Here is a 13,905-nt window from a genome sequence, read left to right as displayed (position 1 = left end):
ACTGCAACATAACATAAACACAACAGAACAAATACCCAGAACCCCTTGCAGCACTAACTCTTTCTGGACGCTACAATATATTTTGATATTTACCTCAGAAGGCTGCAAATAGAAAAGAGGCATTCAATTTGTATTTAAATGTTATTTGATATACCATTGATATTTTTTAATTACTATTATTATTATTTGAAACTCGATTTTGCATGTCACTATAAAGTTACTGTATATAAGCCTTGCTTGTTCAATGTTCAATGCAAAACTTGTTTGGATCCCTATTAAAAGGTTAATTTGTTCAACCTTGGCCCGCGGCTTTGTTCAGTTAAAAATTTTGGCCCACTCTGTATTTGAGTTTGACACCCCTGTTTTACAGCATCGACACAGGCGAGAGTCCGGTGAGCGGCGGACCATCGGCCGCCATGGACCAGCCACACGTCATCCCTAGCCAGGGCGACCTGCTGGGTGACCTGCTCAACCTGGACCTGGGCCCTCCTGTCAATGTCCCCCAGGTGTCCTCCATGCAGATGGGCGCTGTGGACCTCCTGGGAGGGGGCCTGGACAGCTTGGTGAGCACTTTGAATGTCGGGCGTCTTCAATGTTGTCCGTGAGACGTCAACAGTTGAAAGCACAGCATTTGCCATATTTTCCATACTATAAGGCGCACTTAAAATCCTTTTTTCCCCTCAAAACTCGAGAGCGAGCCTTATAACCCGGTGCGCCAAGGAATACGTTTGGTTGCGCTTACCTACCTCGAAGGTATTTTATTTGGTACATGATGTAATGATAAGTCTGACCAGTAGATGGCAGTCAAACATAAGATATAAGTGTAGTTCAAGTTAAAGTACCAATGATTTTCACGCACACACTAGGTGTGGTGAAACTATCCTCTGCATTTGACCCATCACCCCCTGATTACCCCCTGGCAGGTGAGAAGAGTAGTGAGCAGCAGCGGTGGCCGGTCCCGGGAATCCTTTTTGGTGATTTAATCCCCAATTCCAACCTTTGATGCTGAGTGTCAAGCAGGGAGGGAATGGGTCCCATTTTTATAGTCTTTGGCTGCACTATGATGGCAATATGACTCAAGTAAACAACACCAACATTTTATATGTTCCATTGAAAATATAGAACATTACACACCGCGCTCAAAAATCTATCAAAATGTTTTAGTATGACTTTGGTAAGCTATGAAGCCGCACCGCTTGATGGATTGTACTGTGCTTCAACAGGAGTATTAATATGGTGTGTGTGTGTATAAGGTAGTTCATATCTGGCGTTTTGTTTCACAGTATTATGCAAAAGCAACTTTAATTACCTTCTGGTACCTGCTGATCTGTGTTTGGGATCTGCATAAGTCCTGAAAAATTGCGCAAGTCCGCCTTTGTAGTCTGTGATGGTATGGGATATTCATCCCCCGCTGTTGCCATTTCTAATATAAAGTAATGTAAAGTTCTTACTTATATCTGTCACTAAACTTGCCATGAAAGTGCTAAAACATACCGGTGTAGTGAGTTTACATTATTGACCCAGGGAACTTTAGTTATTAGAGAATTCCGGTAATACGTTTTTTCATGGGACACATTTTCAGTCTTGTTGTTGTTTCCGGATGAGGAGATGCTACTCCATTATTGATTGAAGTAAAGTCTGAATGTCATTAAAACAGTTAGCTCTATCTTTTGACACTTCTTCCCACCCTCGTCCTTGCACGCTACACCGCTACAATAAAGATGACGGGTGGAAGACGCTGCCGAAGGTGAGCCACATAAATAAGACCGCCCACAAAACGGCGCATTCTGAAGCGACTGTCAGAAAGCGGCTTGAAGATGATCTATAAAACATAATCTATGCCACATTTTGACCAAAGAACCATCATTACATGTTATGTAGACCACAAGGAAGTTTTTTACATTTGGAAAAAAAATTATATCAATATGACTTCTTTAATGCACCCTAAAATCCGGTGCACCTTATATATGTAAAAAGATCAAAAATAGACCATTCATCGGCAGTGCGCCAAGATCTGGTGCGCCCTATGGTTCGGAAAATACGCTACTTATATGACCCAATCCATACAACCTTCCCTAGTCATGGCGGATAAAATGCAACCAACACAAAAAGTAAACAAACATGGTCACCCATAACACACCTTGTTCACTTAACTTTGCGGATATTATGACAAACATTCAAGCATAAACAACTCTAATTTACACCCATTACTTTGCTGAAATAGCAATAAAAGCATGTTCCCTGAAGTCACACACGTCACACATCATTTCTATTGTTGTTTTATTGCAGAAGTGAGAGCGGTCGCTAAGAAAAGTTTCTCTTGTCTTTGTTTTGTGTGTGTGATGTTTGGATGCTCTGTCCTGGGTGGCCCTGCTCCTTTTCTTTCTAGCTGGGGGGAGACCTCGGCGGAGGTGTTGGTGGAAGTCCAGCTGTAAGTCATGCCCGTCTCTCTTTGCCTGCCTGCTACCATCCAGTTGACAACCACTGCTGTTCTTGCACGCTTTCAACTAGAAGCTCGCTTTGTCGCACTTTGCATGTCGTGGCCCCATCTGACCTCTGGTGTCTGCCTATGTTAGCCAGTGAATGTTAGATATGCACTTTTTATGTTAGCCATTGAATGTTAACCATGCACATTTTATGTTGGCCAGTCAATGTTAGCCATGCACATTTTATGTAAACCAGTCAATGTTAGCCATGCACATTTTATGTTGGCCAGTCAATGTTAGCCATGCACATTTTATGTAAACCAGTCAATGTTAGCCATGCACATTTTATGTTAGCCAGTCAATGTTAGCCATGCACATTTTATGTAAACCAGTCAATGTTAGCCATGCACATTTTATGTTAGCCAGTCAATGTTAGTCATGCACATTTTATGTCAGCCAGTCAATGTTAGTCATGCACATTTTATTTTTTCCAGTCAATGTTAGTCATGCACATTTTATGTTAGCCAGTCAATGTTAGTTATGCACATTTTATGTTAGCCAGTCAATGTTAGCCATGCACATTTTATGTAAACCAGTCAATGTTAGCCATGCACATTTTATGTTAGCCAGTCAATGTTAGTCATGCACATTTTATGTTAGCCAGTCAATGTTAGTAATGCACATTTTATGTTTTCCAATCAATGTTAGTCATGCACATTTTATGTTAGCCAGTCAATGTTAGCCATGCACATTTTATGTAAACCAGTCAATGTTAGCCATGCACATTTTATGTTAGCCAGTCAATATTAGTCATGCACATTTTATGTTAACCAGTTAATGTTAGTCATGCACATTTTATGTTAGCAAGTCAATGTTAGTCATGCACATTTTATGTCAGCCAGTCAATGTTAGTCATGCACATTTTATTTTTTCCAGTCAATGTTAGTCATGCACCTTTTATGTTAGTCAGTCAATGTTAGTCATGCACATTTTATGTTAGCCAGTCAATGTTAGTCATGCACATTTTATGTCAGCCAGTCAATGTTAGTCATGCACATTTTATTTTTTCCAGTCAATGTTAGTCATGCACCTTTTATGTTAGTCGGTCAATATTAGTCATGCACATTTTATGTTAACCAGTTAATGTTAGTCATGCACATTTTATGTTAGCAAGTCAATGTTAGTCATGCACATTTTATGTCAGCCAGTCAATGTTAGTCATGCACATTTTATTTTTTCCAGTCAATGTTAGTCATGCACCTTTTATGTTAGTCAGTCAATATTAGTCATGCACATTTTATGTTAACCAGTTAATGTTAGTCATGCACATTTTATGTTAGCAAGTCAATGTTAGTCATGCACATTTTATGTCAGCCAGTCAATGTTAGTCATGCACATTTTATTTTTTCCAGTCAATGTTAGTCATGCACCTTTTATGTTAGCCAGTCAATATTAGTCATGCACATTTTATGTTAACCACTCAATGTTAGCCATGCACATTTTATGTTAGCCAGTCAATGTTAGTTATGCACATTGTATGTTAGCCATTGAATGTTAACCATGCACATTTTATGTTGGCCAGTCAATGTTAGCCATGCACATTTTATGTAAACCAGTCAATGTTAGCTATGCACATTTTATATTAGCCAGTCAATGTTAGTCATGCACATTTTATGTCAGCCAGTCAATGTTAGCCATGCACATTTTAAGTAAACCAGTCAATGTTAGCCATGCACATTTTATGTTAGCCAGTCAATGTTAGTCATGCACATTTTATGTAAACCAGTCAATGTTAGCCATGCACATTTTATGTTAGCCAGTCAATGTTAGCCATGCACATTTTATGTAAACCAGTCAATGTTAGCCATGCACATTTTATGTTAGCCAGTCAATGTTAGCCATGCACATTTTATGTAAACCAGTCAATGTTAGCCATGCACATTTTATGTTAGCCAGTCAATGTTAGTCATGCACATTTTATGTTAGCCAGTCAATGTTAGTAATGCACATTTTATGTTTTCCAATCAATGTTAGTCATGCACATTTTATGTTAGCCAGTCAATGTTAGCCATGCACATTTTATGTAAACCAGTCAATGTTAGCCATGCACATTTTATGTTAGCCAGTCAATGTTAGTCATGCACATTTTATGTCAGCCAGTCAATGTTAGTCATGCACATTTTATTTTTTCCAGTCAATGTTAGTCATGCACCTTTTATGTTAGTCAGTCAATATTAGTCATGCACATTTTATGTTAACCAGTTAATGTTAGTCATGCACATTTTATGTTAGCAAGTCAATGTTAGTCATGCACATTTTATGTCAGCCAGTCAATGTTAGTCATGCACATTTTATTTTTTCCAGTCAATGTTAGTCATGCACCTTTTATGTTAGCCAGTCAATATTAGTCATGCACATTTTATGTTAACCACTCAATGTTAGCCATGCACATTTTATGTTAGCCAGTCAATGTTAGTTATGCACATTGTATGTTAGCCATTGAATGTTAACCATGCACATTTTATGTTGGCCAGTCAATGTTAGCCATGCACATTTTATGTAAACCAGTCAATGTTAGCTATGCACATTTTATATTAGCCAGTCAATGTTAGTCATGCACATTTTATGTCAGCCAGTCAATGTTAGCCATGCACATTTTAAGTAAACCAGTCAATGTTAGCCATGCACATTTTATGTTAGCCAGTCAATGTTAGCCATGCACATTTTATGTAAACCAGTCAATGTTAGCCATGCACATTTTATGTTAGCCAGTCAATGTTAGCCATGCACATTTTATGTAAACCAGTCAATGTTAGCCATGCACATTTTATGTTAGCCAGTCAATGTTAGTCATGCACATTTTATGTCAGCCAGTCAATGTTAGTCATGCACATTTTATTTTTTCCAGTCAATGTTAGTCATGCACCTTTTATGTTAGTCAGTCAATATTAGTCATGCACATTTTATGTTAACCAGTTAATGTTAGTCATGCACATTTTATGCTAGCCAGTCAATGTTAGTTATGCACATTGTATGTTAGCCATTGAATGTTAACCATGCACATTTTATGTTGGCCAATCAATGTTAGCCATGCGCATTTTATGTAAACCAGTCAATGTTAGCCATGCACATTTTATGTTAGCCAGTCAATGTTAGCCATGCACATTTTAAGTAAACCAGTCAATGTTAGCCATGCACATTTTATGTTAGCCAGTCAATGTTAGCCATGCACATTTTATGTTAGCCAGTCAATGTTAGCCATGCACATTTTATGTTAGCCAGTCAATGTTAGTCATGCACATTTTATGTTAACCAGTCAATGTTAGCCATGCACATTTTATGTTAGCCAGTCAATGTTAGCCATGCACATTTTATGTTAGCCAGTCAATGTTAGTCATGCACATTTTATGTTAGCCAGTCAATGTTAGCCATGCACATTTTATGTTAGCCAGTCAATGTTAGTAATGCACATTTTATGTTAACCAGTCAATGTTAGTCATGCACATTTTTTATTAACCAGTGAATGTTAACCATGCACATTTTATGTTAGCCATGTACATTTTCTGTTAACCAGTCAATGTTAGCCATGCACATTTTATGTTAGCCAGTCAATGTTAGTCATGCACATTTTATGTTAACCAGTCAATATTAGCCATGCACATTTTTTTATTAGTCAGAGAATGTTAACCATGCACATTTTATGTTAGTCATGCACATTTTCTGTTAACCAGTCAATGTTAGTCATGCACATTTTATGTTAGCCAGTCAATGTTGGCCATGGACATTTTATGTTAGCCAGTCAATGTTAGTAATGCACATTTTATGTTAACCAGTCAATGTTAGTCATGCACATTTTTTATTAACCAGTGAATGTTAACCATGCACATTTTATGTTAGCCATGTACATTTTCTGTTAACCAGTCAATGTTAGCCATGCACATTTTATGTTAGCCAGTCAATGTTAGTCATGCACATTTTATGTTAACCAGTCAATATTAGCCATGCACATTTTTTTATTAGTCAGAGAATGTTAACCATGCACATTTTATGTTAGTCATGCACATTTTCTGTTAACCAGTCAATGTTAGTCATGCACATTTTATGTTAGCCAGTCAATGTTGGCCATGGACATTTTATGTTAGCCAGTCATTGTTAGTCATGCACATTTTGTTAGCCAATCCATAATAGCCATGCACTTTTCATATTAGCCAGTGAATGTTACCATGCACATTTTGTGTTACCCAGTCAATGTTAGCCATGCACATTTTATGCTGGTTAGTCACTGTTATGACATCACCGAGCATTTAAAGGTGTGATCTGGGCAAAAGCATGAAAAGTCAGACCGCCTTCCTCGACTTTGTTCACCTCTTCACATTAGCTTTTCTTCTACAGTGGAGAACATTTGCATGGTCTTCTTGTGTGATTCTTCTAAGCTTCATAGCTCCTTCTTCTCACTCTGTATTGCTATGGAGGTTGTCTTTATGACCCTGTACTCTCGCCGTGACATTCCCCTCAGGTGGGCCAGAACTTCATTCCCTCATCTGTTCCTAGCACGTTTGCTCCATCACCCACTCCGGCACCTCCGGCTGTCAGCAGCAGCGGCCTCAACGACTTGTTTGAGCTCTCCACGGGCATGGCCATCGCATCTGGAGGCTACGTGGCACCCAAAGCTGTGAGAACATTTAATAATCTTCTGGATATTTTTAACTTGCCAGTTAGACTATGAGACCTATGTTCATTCCAGTTTTTAATGTTTAAATGGTTACTGTCATACTTTAGATTAAAAATATTCATAAATATAAAAAATTGTAATTCACATTTTACAGAATTGTACTGGCCTATTCTGATGCTGTGTGTCCCGCAACATAATTTAAAATGGCCTGCCACGTCATTTTACGTGGCCAGGAAAATTGTTTAAAGAGGCCTGCCACATCGTTTAAAGTGGCCCGCTACATCGTTTAACGTTGCCTGCAACATAATTTAAGGTTGCCCGCAACATAATTTCAAATGAACCGCCACATCGTTTAAGGTGGCCCGCCATATCGTTTATTGTGGCCTGCAACATCATTTAAGGTTGCCCGCAACATAATTTTAAATAAACCGCCACATCATTTAATGTGGCCCGCCACCTCGTTTGATGTGGCTTGTCAAATGGTTTCAGGTAGCCCGCAACATAATTTAAGTCGCCTGCAACATCAATTAAATTGGCCCACCACATCGTTTAAGGTGGCCCGCCACATCGTTTATTGTGGCTCGCAACAACATTTAAGGTTGCCCGCAACATAATTTCAAATAAACCGCCACATCATTTAAGGTGGCCCGCCACATCGTTTGACGTGGCTTGTCAAATCGTTTCAGGTAAACCGTCACATCGTTTATAGTGACCTGCAACATCATTTAAGGTTGCCCGCAACATAATTTTAAATGAACCGCCACATCGTTTGCTTGATGTGGCTTGTCATATCGTTTCAGGTAGCCGGCAACATAATTTAAGTGGCCTGCAACATTAATTAAAATGGCCCGCCACATCGTTTAAAATGGCCAGCATTATCGTTTCAGGTAACCCGCCACATCGTTTATAGTGACCTGCAACATCATTTAAGGTTGCCCGCAACATAATTTTAAATGAACCGCCACATCGTTTGCTTGATGTGGCTTGTCATATCGTTTCAGGTAGCCGGCAACATAATTTAAGTGGCCTGCAACATTAATTAAAATGGCCCGCCACATCGTTTGAAATGGCCAGCATTATCGTTTCAGGTAACCCGCCACATCGTTTATAGTGACCTGCAACATCATTTAAGGTTGCCCGCAACATAATTTTAAATGAACCGCCACATCGTTTGCTTGATGTGGCTTGTCATATCGTTTCAGGTAGCCGGCAACATAATTTATGTGGCCTGCAACATTAATTAAAATGGCCCGCCACATCGTTTAAAATGGCCAGCATTATCGTTTCAGGTAACCCGCCACATCGTTTATAGTGACCTGCAACATCATTTAAGGTTGCCCGCAACATAATTTTAAATGAACCGCCACATCGTTTAAGGTGGCCCGCCACATCGTTTGATGTGGCCCGCCACATTGGCTTGTCATATCGTTTCAGGTAGCCGGCAACATAATTTAAGTGGCCTGCAACATCAATTAAAATGACCCGCCACATTGTTTAAAGTGGCTTGTCATATCGTTTCAGGTAACCCGCCACATCGTTTAAGGTGGCCCGCCACATCGTTTGACGTGGCTTGTCATATCGTTTCAGGTAGCCGGCAACATAATTTAAGTGGCCTGCTACATCAATTAAAATGACCCGCCACATTGTTTAAAGTGGCTTGTCATATCGTTTCAGGTAACCCGCCACATCGTTTATAGTGACCTGCAACATCATTTAAGGTTGCCCGCAACATAATTTGAAATGAACCGCCACATCGTTTAAGGTGGCCCGCCACATCGTTTGATGTGGCTTGTCATATCGTTTCAGGTAGCCGGCAACATAATTTAAGTGGCCTGCAACATTAATTAAAATGGCCCGCCACATCATTTAAAGTGGCCAGTATTATCATATAAGGGGGCCCGCCACGTCGTTAAAGTGGCCTGCAACATAATTTAAGGTTGCCCGCAACATAATTTTCGTCACGTCCGTTGTGTCCTGAGCAAGACACTTCACTCTTGCTCCTGATGGGTGCTGGTTGGCGCCTTGCATGGCAGCTCCCTCCATCAGTGTGTGAATGGGTAAATGTGGAAGTAGTGTCAAAGCGCTTTGAGTACCTTGAAGGTAGAAAAGCGCTATACAAGTACAACCCATAACTACATAATTTAAAATGAAACGACACATTGTTTGTGGTGGCCAGCAACATCATTTAAGGTGGCCCGCAACATCATTTTAAACGGCCTGCCACATCCTTTTATTTGGCCAGGAACATTGTTTAAAGTGGCCCGTCACCTCGTTTATGTTGGCCAGCCACATCATTTAAGGTGGCCCGCAACATAATTTAAAACGGCCTGCCACATCATTTTATGTGGCCAGGAACATTGTTTAAGGTGGCCCGCCACATCGTTTCAGGTAGCCTGCAACATTAAAATTAAAGTTAAAGTACCAATGATTGTCACACACACACTTGGTGTGGCGAAATTATCCTCTGCATTTGACCCATCACCCTTGATCACCCCCTGGGAGGTGAGGGGAGCAGTGGGCAGCAGCGGTACCGCGCCCGGGAATAATTATTGGTGATTTAACCCCCATTTACAACCCTCGATGCTGAGTGCCAAGCAGGGAGGTAATGGGTCCTATTTTTATAGTCTTTGGTATGACTCGGCCGGGGTTTGAACTCACAACCTACCGATCTCAGGGCGGACACTCTAAGCACTAGGCCACTGAAGCATCATTAAAATGGCCTGCCACTTTGTTTTCCTTGGCCCACAACATAATGTAAATTGACCAGCAACATCATTTAAAGTGGTGTGCCACATCATTTTATGTGGTCAGCCAAAATTTTTTATTGTGGCCTGTAAAAGGCTGGAGAAAAAAAGCACTTTCTGGCTAAATGAATTATTTCTTTCAATTTTGACATGCAAATGTACTGCAAGCTTTTGAATAATATCTGATCATGCTGCAGGATCTCCAAGCATTTTTTTGGGTTGTCAAAATGTAATACTTAAATATCTGCTTGTCAACTTGATTTATGATTTCAAAGGAAGTAATCCATTAGAAACAAATATAAAAATCGAAAACAGTTTCTGTTGCAAATTACAATGAATCTATCATATGTTTATAATCACATATATATATACTGTTACAAGCAGGCCCCATGGAAATGTGCCTCCTAAATTAAAACGAGTGTAACCACACCTTTCCCCTAGGTGTGGTTGCCCGCGGTGAAAGCCAAGGGACTGGAGATCTCTGGAACGTTCTCTCGCCGCCAGGGCCACATGTACATGGACATGTCTTTCACCAACAAGGCCCTGCAGCACATGACCGACTTTGCCGTCCAGTTCAACAAAAACAGGTGTGCTCCGAAGCCGCGCGCGTGTTCCTAACCAAACGAGCGCCGTTTGCTGAGCATTTCAATTTTGGGCTTTTCCCGCAGCTTCGGCATGATACCCACGAGCCCGCTGCCCGTTCACACTCCGCTCATGCCCAGCCAGAGCATTGACCTCTCTTTGCCCATCAACACCATCGGACCAGTCATGAAGATGGACCCTCTCAACAATCTGCAGGTAAAGAGACACGTACAAAAGTGAAGTGAATTATATTTATATAGCGCTTTTCTCTAGTGACTCAAAGCGCTTTACATAGTGAAACCCAATATCTAAGTTACATTTAAACCAGTGTGGGTGGCACTGGGAGCAGGTGGGTAAAGTGTCTTGCCCAAGGACACAACGGCAGTGACTAGGGTGGCGGAAGCGGGAATCGAACCTGCAACCCTCAAGTTGCTGGCAAGGCCGCTCTACCAACCGAGCTATGCCGCCCAAAAAAAACGTAAGTTCACCTGCTGACAGGACTCATGCCAGGGCTGGGCGATATATCGATATACTCGATACATCGCAGGTTTGTCTCTGTGCGATATAGAAAATGACTATATCGTGATTCTCGAGTATACGTTCTCACGCAGTTGCGGGCATTACACTGCAGGCTTTTTTTTTTACTCTTTCTTGTCTCTACTTTTCACAGAGACTTAAAACAAGCTCACCTTCTTACATACGTCACATACTGTTGCGTCATACGCCCTTGCGGAGCAGAGAGGTAGCAGCATGGGTAACATTAGCTGTGATGCTAGCGGACCCGTGCGAGTGGCAATATGAGAGAAAGAAGGTGCAAATCTGGTAACAAATGAAGGAAGAATTCCTAAAAAACAAAAAATGGGGTCTGTCCTCTGGCGGTGGTTTGGCTTCAAGTGGGAAGATATCGAACAAGTATCCGGCAAAAGCGTTGCTACAAAAAGTAGCAGCACTGCTAATTTGTAGCATCATTTGAAAAGTCACCCGCTAGAGCAGTGGTTCTCAAATGGGGGTACGCGTACCCCAGGGGGTACTTGATGGTATGCCAAGGGGTACGTGAGATTTTTAAACAATATTCTAAAAATGGCAACTATTCAAAAATCCTTTATAAATATATTTATTGAATAATACTTCCACAAAATATGAATGTAAGTTCATAAATTGTGAAAAAAATACAACAATGCAATATTCAGTGTTGACAGCTAGATTTTTTGTGGACATGTTCCATAAATATTGATGTTAAAGATTTCTTTTTTTGTGAAGAAATGTTAAGAATTAAGTTCATGAATCCAGATGGATCTCTATTATCTTTATTAGAGGGCACTTTAAGTTGATGATTACTTCTATGTGTAGAAATCTTTATTTATAATTGAATCACTTGTTTATTTTTCAACAAGTTTTGAGTTATTTTTATATAATTTTTTCCAAATAGTTCAAGAAAGACCACTAGAAATGAGCAATATTTTGCACTGTTATACAATTTAATAAATCAGAAACTGATGACATAGTGCTGTATTTTACTTCTTTATCCCTCTTTTTTCAACCAAAAATGCTTTGCTCTGATTAGGGGGTACTTGAATTAAAAAAATGTTCACAGGGGGTACAGCACTGAAAAAAGGTTGAGAACCACTGCGCTAGAGAATAAAGAGTGCTTGAAATGCTACATGTCAACATCTTTGTTCGGTGCCATACCCACAAAATGCCAACCATTTCCAGATCAACACCGTATGAAAAAAATTAGTCAACAACTGAAGGAGATAACGTCGGCAGGAAGCTTCCACATAGCTAAGGACATAAACAATTGTATTTCCTATTATGCAGCTAATTTTTATTTGACAGTTATTGAAATATCTTGTGTGACATCATGCACAAAAGTGCACTTTATTTGTTTTAGACTATTATAGTGGCGTTCTGTACAAAAAGTGCACTTTAGTATTGTTTTGATATGTCATCTTAGTGACATCATGCACAAAAGTGCACTAATAGCTTGTTTTAAAAGGTCTCTGACAATCTTCCACTTTCTGTTTTAAAATAAAATGAATGTTTGTGCCACTGCTTGATAACTGTTTAATAAATACAGCACTGGTAAATTGACTTAATTTCGGTTTCCCTCTATGCATGAAAGTTTAAAATGAGCATATATTAATGCAGAATCAATCAATCAATCAATGATTATTTATATAGCCCTAAATCACTAGTGTCTCAAAGGGCTGCACAAACCACAACACAAACCACGACGACATCCTTGGTAGAGCCCACATAAGGGCAAGGAAAACTCACACCCAGTGGGACGTCGGTGACTATGATGACTATGAGAAACCTTGGAGAGGACTGCATATGTGGTCAACCCCCTCCTCTAGGGCACTATTATTATGAACAAGAATGTTTTAATGTAGACACATAGAATCATCATACTGCTGTGATTATATGCATCAAGTGTTCATTTAAGGCTAAGGCAAAATATCGGTATATGTATCGTGTATCGTGACATGGCTTAAAAATATCGAGATATTAATAAAAGGCCATATCGCCCGACCCTAACTCATGCCCTATTTCTTTTCCGCCCAGGTGGCTGTGAAGAACAACATCGACGTCTTCTACTACAGCGTGCTCATCCCGCTCAACATTTTCTTCGTGGAGGATGGGAAAATGGGTTAGTCTGCCACTCCGAATTGTTCTACTAAACTAGCTATTCTTCTGGCAAACCTATACAACTCGGAGTGGAAACTCCCCCCAAAAACGAGCCGTAGTGGAATAAAATGACAATGTGTGTCTTCAGAGCGCCAGGTGTTCCTTGCCACCTGGAAAGACATCCCCAATGAGAACGAGCTGCAGTACCAGATAAAGGAGTGCCACCTAAATGCAGGTAGGTCTCCCCTCGTTGCGACAACAGCTTAAAGTGATGACACAGCGGAAGTTATTTTTTAGTACTAGAACAAGCCCGCTTAAAGCGGTCCTATTATGCCAGTCCTTCCAGGGTGGGTCCCGTGGGGGACATGCTTTATCAGTATCATGCTTCAAACGCCGCTTGGAAAAGCTTTGCACAAGAGCAGGGGTCGGCCACCCGCGGCTCCGGAGCCGCAAGCCGCTCTTTGATCACCCTGATGTGGCTCAGTTGCAAACTTGCCGACTCCCCCAATTTTTCCGGATTACAGTGTTTCTCCCAGGACGAACATTCTCCGATTTTCACCCGGTCAACAATAATGAGGGCGTATCGTGATGGCAATGCTTTTAACGTCCTCTAAAACATGTCGTCGCGCCCGCTTTTACAACATGCAATCTGCGTGCCGATTGGTCATATGTAGTGTGCCTCTGCCAACATACGCATGTGACTGCAAGGCATGCTTGTTCAACAGCCATACAAGTTACACTGAGGGTTGTGATATAAACAACTTTAACACTCTTACTAATACGCGCCACACTGTGAACCCACACCAAACAAGAATAACAAACACATTTCGGGAGAACATCCGCACTGTAACAC

The 13,905-nt window shown here is 40.5% G+C and overlaps 1 protein-coding gene across 2 annotated transcripts in view; it reads left to right on the top strand.

Moving 5' to 3' along the window:
* ap2b1 (adaptor related protein complex 2 subunit beta 1) overlaps nucleotides 1-13,905 on the top strand; it is a 45,445-nt gene that overhangs the window by 21,438 nt on the left and 10,102 nt on the right. The window contains exons 14-20 of one of the 2 annotated variants that reach the window (XM_061899022.1): nucleotides 371-563; nucleotides 2,390-2,431; nucleotides 6,943-7,098; nucleotides 10,284-10,429; nucleotides 10,511-10,640; nucleotides 12,990-13,074; nucleotides 13,201-13,287. In XM_061899022.1, coding sequence (XP_061755006.1) covers nucleotides 371-563; nucleotides 2,390-2,431; nucleotides 6,943-7,098; nucleotides 10,284-10,429; nucleotides 10,511-10,640; nucleotides 12,990-13,074; nucleotides 13,201-13,287 — 839 coding nt within the window. The remainder of the gene's footprint in view (nucleotides 1-370; nucleotides 564-2,389; nucleotides 2,432-6,942; nucleotides 7,099-10,283; nucleotides 10,430-10,510; nucleotides 10,641-12,989; nucleotides 13,075-13,200; nucleotides 13,288-13,905) is intronic. The other variant, XM_061899023.1, reaches the window with a different exon arrangement.

The sequence above is a fragment of the Nerophis ophidion genome, linkage group LG04 (genome assembly GCF_033978795.1).
Source record: "Nerophis ophidion isolate RoL-2023_Sa linkage group LG04, RoL_Noph_v1.0, whole genome shotgun sequence".
In the NCBI taxonomy this organism is placed as follows: Eukaryota; Metazoa; Chordata; class Actinopteri; order Syngnathiformes; family Syngnathidae; genus Nerophis; species Nerophis ophidion.
This window is presented reverse-complemented; position numbering and strand designations above follow the sequence as displayed.